This window comes from Rhipicephalus sanguineus, chromosome 3 (assembly GCF_013339695.2).
Source record: "Rhipicephalus sanguineus isolate Rsan-2018 chromosome 3, BIME_Rsan_1.4, whole genome shotgun sequence".
Classification (NCBI taxonomy): domain Eukaryota; kingdom Metazoa; phylum Arthropoda; class Arachnida; order Ixodida; family Ixodidae; genus Rhipicephalus; species Rhipicephalus sanguineus.
This window is the reverse complement of record NC_051178.1, coordinates 68,258,680-68,267,332: the sequence shown is the minus strand read 5'-3', so window position 1 is coordinate 68,267,332 and position 8,653 is coordinate 68,258,680. Positions and strand designations below refer to the sequence as shown.

The window sequence follows — 8,653 nt, the reverse complement described above, 5'->3', positions numbered from 1 at the left end:
GTAAAGTTCTAACTAGGTAACAAGGTAAAATTCTAACTCTAAAGTTTCCATAGTTCTAACTAAATCAACAAACCGAAGTCTAGACATAACAAATATATACGTCATTATACAAATACGAATGACAGGACATAATTTTGGCGGAGAATTGATCACTGAGCTCAGAATAAATAAAGTGATTTCGGTTTCTTCATAGCGAAACCTTTAATGAAAGTTGTGACTGCATTTATCGGTTAGACAAAAACCAGCAATGCTTGCATAAACATTTCTTGTGGCGTTGCTACAATCAAGAAAAGCCTGAATACGCTTGACTCTGAAAATTAATCACCACCTACCTCTCCATTGAAGAAGCAAAACAGAAGAGCAACGCAGAGGCCCTGCGTGGGGAAAGACAAACAATACATATGATCTGTCCGTCGTAGTCAGTCGATGTTGTTGCTATTATTGAAGCGGATAATTATGCACGAGAAAGCATGGGGCACTTTGTCGTAGTAATCATCAGTGAGAGGAACAAAAGGGTAAATAAATATAAACGGATCGTTGGTGAGTCGGACCTTGCCCACAGTGACAGCGCGCAAGAAACGCAATCTCAAAGAAGAAATGCATCGGACAAGCGCTTGTCCGACGAATTTCTTACGAGTGTTTGCCTCTTCATTGTATATGCTAGTATAAGGAAATAACGAAACTACTAAGACGTTACACGACATCACTCTGATAGGAAGGGCTAATTGCCAAATATCCCTGCCCGCTAAAAGGCAGGAGTAAGAAATTGGCCGCCTTATCTGCGTGCTTCGCTGCAAATGTCGTCAAAAGACGATAGTCTTCTGCCGCCGTACTACATGAGTCCTCCTCCTCTATGTTGAATCGCCGCATCTGGCTCATAGTGTCGCATTTTCAGCGCAGCCTAAGAAATACTAGCATTTTCAGCGCAGCCTAAGAAGCACTAGAGCCTTTAGAATAACGTATCTGCGTATTTTCTAGTAAAGGAACACACCACCTAATACTTACTCATTGACGTTCCGCCTCAGATATGCATAATATTTGCTTTTTGATCGACAATGTTCACAAGTATGAACGCCGCTACCCGTTCAAGATGGCTGGGCTTTCAGCAAGTGGCTAAACTTTGGCCGGGTAGCTGAATCGTGTGACAGAAAGATAGACAGACAGACAGAAAGACCAAAATTTCTGCCTTGAAGCATTCCAAGAAAGACTGTCGTCTTTAAAATATTCCTGCCCGGTCTGCGGATCCCCGTAAGACATTGAAAAATCTTGGGCGCGACGTGCAGGGCCTTGGGTCATATGCGCGAACCAACAGGTACATATATAGTGTACTTATAGGCCTCGTTAAATTGCTGCTAATAAAAGCTACATAACTTAAAATCCCTGCGGTTTGCGTTGTTGGCACAGAATATTCACGTATAATCGTGCGGTACAAGTTTTTCATCGCAGCAACACAGACTATTTACCTATAGTAAATTTCACCAGTGAAATTTCACCAGTGAAAACTCGAACACAAAAATTTTGATTGTAATGCAACGGCGTGTGCGCTAAGTAGTTGAATACGTATTTTATGATAAAACACAAAGTTTGTAACTCAATTACCGTGCTTTGAAACTGAGCTCTGAAGGTGATATAAGAAGAACTCACTTGCAAGGATGTCACCAGCGCTGATATGATCTCGTAGGCAAGGAATATAGAACCCTTGTCTGGTCTGAAGGGTGTCACGACATAATGCAAGCCCAACAGTGGCAGCAATATTACTGTTGCCCGCACAGCTTTCCTGAACAAAAAAAATAGAACGAGAACGAAAAGACATCCAATTAAGGAGAAAGCGAATTGTTCAGCAACAGTGTTCTATTAGCATTATTGTCCTAAGCCTTCATACTCTTTCATTACGCCTCATTACTAAACTATATTGATGAAGTTGAGGCGTTTCCTTTTCCAGAGTTTAAAATTGCCACAGGTATCCACGTTTAATTCACTGCAAAAGCATGCAAGAGAAGCTTAAAAGCTCAAGTCACACACTCGTTGTTACGAACTTTCCAAATAGAACAAATAGAGGCATAGACCGACCCGCCACTGTGGTCTAGTGGTCATGTTGCGCGACTGCTGACCCGCAGGCGGCAGGATCCAATCCCGGCCGCAGCAGCCGCATTTTCGATGGAGGCGAAAATGCTTGACGTCCGTGTGCTTAGATTTAGGTGAACGTTAAATAACCCCAGGTGGTCGAAATTTTCAGAGCTCTCCACTACGGGCGTCTCTCAAAATCATATCGTGGTTTCGGGACGTTAAAGCCCAACAAATATTGTTACTGTGGCATAGACCGTGTACGCCTGTCTTCCAAAGTTTTGTTTTCTCCGAGTGGTCACGTGTCCGGCTGGTCTAATGCAGATAGACCGAGATCATAACGAGGGTTCTCGCAGAGAAACACGTGACTGTTTTCAACGCCCGAAAAGTCAGACAATGGGACATTATCTATAAAAACTACCGAGTTGTACGCACATAATATCTGCATATTACAGAAAAGACGTCCCAAGCATCACCACAGAGGCTCAAAGATAGAGCGTTGACGTGAATTACTAAATTTCGCCGATTATGGAGGCTCACCTTGTGCTCTCATTGTCAGGAGAGTTCACGGCTCGAAGTTTTGTGACCAGGACTCTCACTATATTCACGAGGAATGCGAAGCTCAACTGCAACACCAAACCAAAAGAATGAGAAAAATTATTGTTGTATCATCACAACGAATTAGGAACAGGAAATATATTTTGCGCTCGGACCTGGCTATTCACTGAAAGAAACGACTGATTTGTGTCTTCCGCTTGCACTGATGTATGAAAGCCTGCAATGCTAAACGTTGTCAATAATGAAATTACGATTACACTTAAAACTCGATTTAACGAAACCCGATTTAACGAAAGTCCCGATCTAACGAAGATACCCCGATTACCCCTCAGATGCCCATAGGGTCCAATGCTTTGACTAACTCGAAATAACGAAAGCAATTTTGTGATCTGTTTCGTGATCAATGAAATAGCATTAGTCTGCAACAAAATCTGGGTGGCAAATCGCAATGAGCGAAACACGTGGAGCAAAATTTACACTTAAAGATCCACGAGGTTATGTTGAAACGCACATAAACTACGTTCGAATGTTCCTCGCTGTGGTAGTTTGCACTTGCTTCCATGAAATTCGTTGCACACTTCTAGAATATGTGTGGGCGATGGCGTAAAGTTAATTGTCGTCAGTGTTCCTAGAAATCAGCTTAAACGTGAGCCCGTGATTCAGGGATTGTTAAAATATTACCAGTATTGAGATGCAAACGGGAACGCTGAGTATGTACGTGTACCAGACGTCGTGTTCCACCAGCACCTGGAAGCAGTGGACACACAGTTGCAGTGAAATGGCGCTAAAAACATTGTCGTAACGGTTACATAACATTAACGAACAAGTTGTCTTGCACTGTGGGCATTCCCTCCCCCCTTTAATTTACGTATGCTTCACGATCGCAAGGGGAAGCATTCATTGTTACAGAAACACTCCGCATCGGCATGCCTGATATTTTTAATAAGTTTTTGGCACACGTACAAAAGCACAAGAAGTGTAACTATGTGAGGCATCCAAGCAATAATCCAAGACAGAAGCTGACAGTAATAATGAATCAGTCAAGATAATTTCTCTAGAAAGAATAAAAAACGTTGCTCTTACTGGAAGGAGACCGCTTTTGTGGTTTGAAAGTACCGAAAGACACCTTCGTTTTTGTTGAAGTGCAACTTTCCTAAGTTGATTATTCTCACTTTAATTTTAGAACGCGAAACTATGTCTACATCTGTTTGCGAGATTAAAGTCTATGAAAATTGTAAAATTTTCATAGACTAAGTTACACTTAGTTAGTCCTATGTGTAAAATTTTCATAGACTATCAAAAGTTCACACCGCTGAATACTTTTCTTTTCAAAAAAGTCTGCATTTCATTAAAAATAGCCATTCTTGCAAGAGCAATGCCCTTAACCACGAGCAATGCCTAGCGCATAAACCATACCACATAAACGGCTGGCTCGGCACCAGTCACGACAGAGAAAGAAAACATGCGAAAGACAAACAAGTACTCACATTCTTGATGCTTCATTGTCTAGGCCTCTCGTTACTTCCGTAACCAATGGCTGGAATCAAAGGAAACCCTGCGCATGCGAGCATGTTTGTCAGGATATTGTATATGCCAATTTATAGAAATTACTTTCTATTCTCAGAAATTTCTTTTCGCGCTCTGAAATACCCCACCTTTAAAAGACAAGAAAAGGGGGAGGAGATCGCTCCCTTATTCAAGCACTTCTCCCTCTTCCACCGTCTGCTTGGGCCAGGGGCGAAGTCTGAAATTTTTTTCGGGGACATTCAACCACCCTTTATGGATATTGGTGCGCGTGTTTGTATGTGTGCGTGTATATATACACATGCAAAATTGAAAAAGTTTGGGTGGTTTGGACCCCCAGCCCTGGTGGCAAAAAATTTTTCGGGGGGGGGGGGGACGGGGTTCAACCGCTCTTTATCTATGCTAGTGCGTGTATACATATATAAATGCGAAATTGAAATATTCCGCAGGAGCTTGAATCCCCACCCCCCTCTGGCGATGCCAGTCACTCGGATGCGCGCTGACTGATTCGCTCGTTTAACTTCCTTCTGTTCTCCTCCTGGCCGCTTAGTTTTTCCTCTGTCTCTAACTCAGACAACCCAGCCTTACTAAATGTTCAGCAGCAACACGTAACTAAGAAATTACGTTATCAGAATGCACGTACCCCATCCGATAAGCAAGAACCACTTGATGATGTTGTCCTCAGCAATGAATGCAAGGACCAGCAGCGTGTGCAAATACAGGCCCTCGCAAAACATCCAAAGGTAGTTACACAGTAGAAAATACTGGGTCACCACATGCAGGACCTGACACCAGTTCTGCAAGAGAACGTTAGGATGACTAAGTGACCCACCGCCTTAAGCAAAGCAATTCACGATGCATTGGAACTGACATCTCCTCTTTTTTTTTTTTCTCACCGGATTCTCCTCAATGACGTGTGGTTGTGCGATGACATTGATGTACCAGAGTATCCAGCACAGGTTGTTGATTATGAAGGACGTGAACAAGTTCTTGTGAATAGTAATCCGCCGGCAGCGTAGTGATCTGCGAAGGAAAACACGTAATTTTATATTTATTGGAGAAAGTGATTGTGTGGGCCAAATACACCATCCTGGAATACGATCATGAGAGCTAATGATATGTAAGATTTTGGTTACGCGATCTACTGCGCCTCAGAAGCCATGAATCGTGAAGTTTACCCGCTAATATGCGCGATGCAAGCAAGCTGCGAGTTGGGTACCCATTCTTTATCCTACTTTAAAACGGCTGCCAATAAGCTAGGTAAGATTTCTGCCACTGTGCAGAGGAAGAATGAGCGAGTAAAAGACAAGAAGTGGACCGATATTTGTTTCGTAAAACACACCAACAAATTCACTGATTGCCTTACAAGTGTGGTGTATAAGGTCCCTTTCAGCTGCGGCCGCTTCTACGTAGAGCAGACGGGCCAATGCATTAACCAGAGATTGTTGGAACATAAGAGATCACTAACAGGAGGCTCACCTTCTAATCTATCTTTCCATTGTCGAGATTGTAAGTGCACGCCGAAATTCGATGAATGCGTAGTGTTGTACCGGCATAGAAATGAAGAAACGCGTCTGATGATTGAAGCATGGCATATCGATAATAGTGGTAGCGCATGCGTCAGCCAACCATCGATTAACTTGCACAAGATGAAGTCAAATGCCTTAACAGTTATTTTCCACGTAGATCGCCACGCGTGCCGGATTGATAGGTTCGCCTGTTTCATAGGCATGCGCAGATAAGTTTTCGTGCCTTCTTTCTTTTCCGCCGTAGTGCGTCTCTTCAGTCGTTAGTCGGCGTTTGTGGTGTCCTGACTTCTTTCTTGCGTCCGTGTTTGCACGCCCTGTCTTTTTAGAATGAATACTTACCAACTAGCTGAGCTCCCTGTTATTTTAAAACTACATTTATGACACGATATATTACATAACTATTGAAAGTGATTAGTCTCCATTTCTGGAGACATGTGTAGTGAGAATTTTTGTAGGGCCTGATCACTCTCCACAGCCGGTAAATTGAACAATATTCTACGTTCAATAATGCCGGTAAAATAAATATATTTATAGACGGAAGGAGGCAATGTCTACCTCAGAGTGTTGTGACAAAAAGTGAGAAATTTGACAGCTTCAATATGTTCATACTCGCCTTACCTAAGTATAAAGCACCTAAGTATATACCCACGTATAAATTACGCATTAACCGCGACCCTATCGGCTCTGTCGATAAAAACACCAAGCAAAATGCAATCGGCTCAGATTAGTTTACGTAGATCCTGCATTCTCGAATCCTATTGTAGTGGCTGCGTCCACTGATGTATTTTAACCAAAATAATTATAAGGCTACTCTTTTTAACTTCATTTTTCTTCTTAACAACTCAGTACGAGGAGATGCAGCCGTAATAATAAATAACACATCTTCCTACATCGGCTAATTTTCAAGGTCTCGGGTGGCGACGGCTATAATAATTACATGACCTGGCAAGGCCCGCCGTTTTGTGGTTAGTAAAAAAAACTCTACAGGGTCTCTTACGTATGCGCTTAAGACGACGAAAGACGAAAGCTATCTGGTGTAGCTATTTCACCACCATCATCATCGTTATCATCATCGGAGAGCGACAGGCACACTTTGATCGAGAATTGAGAAAGTTTATTTCCAACATAAAGTTGTGGCTCATGCTATGGTTGTTGTTGATGAAGGTATTATTCAATGAATTATAGTTCAGACCTTCGTAACGGGTTGGCTGCTTTCAAACGCCCATAAGATACCCATTTCAAACCGTGGGACACCTGGTACTATTTTACGCTTCTGCGCACGCAATAGTACATCTCTTAACGGTACTGCTTGCCCAACATGACGACAGTATAGGGTCTTTTTCCAATGTGGTTTCAAGCACTGGCGTGGCTCAATGGTAGAATAGTTGTTCGCGACTAAGAATGCCTTGGTCCGATTTCCTCTCGCACCCTGATTTTTGTCTGATTTTTATTGTGTCGCTAGGCCGCATGAGTTTTCGTAAGCTGCGTTTTTCAAGGCCAACTTCTGATGTGGCAGTTAAGGCTTTTAGCCTCAATTAGTTTTTCTAGTACAGCTGCTGAAACGTTCATTCTAAGGCATTAAATACGGCACAAGCATATTATGTATGCCTAAAAAAGAGCAAAAGAACAGGACAATAAAAGAACAAAAGAACAGGACAATAAAAGACGGGAGTCCCGTCTTTTCTTGTCCTGTTCCTCTCTGCCTCCAAATTTTTGTTCGTCTGTATGCATGCGCTATAAAAAGCAACAGCTTACAGAGCGAACGCGATTTAATGTGCGCCTCGATGATTAGCGGTAGTGGAACCATACACCTAGTTTTTATACTTTTTAAAACCGATGTGACTGCAAGACATATTGATTATAACCGACTGAAGAATCGCTTACCTGAAGTAGCAAAATATGAAGATTGATATGAGGAGAGCAACAAGAGATATGGAGTATCCCGTCACGTACAAGGAATTGACCAAGTTGCGGAACTGTAATGGGAGGGAAGAAAAGATATTTCAAAACGCAGCACCACACTAACGGAAAGGCAGCGAAATATTGCTGCGTGAAATATCTTGATATGCCCTTCTACATTCAATACATCTACTGAGACAAACTTCATACAAAATTATCAATTCGCTAATCGTTACTCAACGTAGCAATGTGTTTAAATGTGGATTGCAACAAAGAACAAGAAGAAAGAAAGCTTTTTTCTTCTGCCTCGAGAACAATGTGTTGCTTACTTTACCATTCAGATTCTCGGTTTTAGGATCGCAAATTTTCTGTTGCTATGTCGATACCTAAGTTTAATAGAAAGCAACTGATCAAGGTGCACATGTGCAAAACACTGAACAGCAGCCTTCTGCAAAAATAGCTGACGCATAGTTCGTGACTCGCTATGTGTTTCTTAAGAAACAAAGTTCTTTCTGCGACAATTGTTAATCGAGCTTACAAAACGGCGTACACTGAACTATGTGTGGTATCTGCTACCTTGGTTTATTTCTAGCAAATGACCTCCTCAAATGAACACGGTAAAAAAAATTAAATGGACTATCTGCACATGTCGATACTACGCACTGCTAATTGCGTAAATACCGGAATAACGATCAAAGGTACGTGCTTACAAGAGAACTGAAAAACAAGGAAGCGCGTCAGAATGAATGGCGGCTGCATCGCTAAGCAGCAAATGCTGCATACTAAACATGATTGATTAAGCGATTATTGTGTCATCGCGGTTTGATCGATGAAAATCGGAGTGCCTGAGGAGCCGGCGAGTTTCACAATGTAATAAGTAAGACTGATTTGTAAATGCAAAAGAGAACAGGCATCGCCTTGCCGTTGCTTCTACGTGCTCTTAATGCGCATCACCCTCTGGTCGTCTATAACTGGGGCTCCATGTTTTCCGATAAATCCGGGAAAATCCGGTGAAGACTCGCCGGTAAAATTTTTGACAATCCGATAAACTCTGATTTCAAATGTCAACATGACCCTGT

General features: G+C 42.2%; 1 protein-coding gene across 3 annotated transcripts in view; it reads right to left on the bottom strand.

Moving 5' to 3' along the window:
* Positions 1-8,653, bottom strand: part of LOC119386711 (calcitonin gene-related peptide type 1 receptor) — a gene marked incomplete at its 5' end in the record, with an annotated part of 52,719 nt that overhangs the window by 24,244 nt on the left and 19,822 nt on the right. For 2 of the 3 annotated variants that reach the window (XM_049413223.1, XM_049413225.1), the window contains 1 exon segment: positions 7,560-7,651. In XM_049413223.1, coding sequence (XP_049269180.1) covers positions 7,560-7,651 — 92 coding nt within the window. 3 annotated transcript variants of the gene reach the window in all.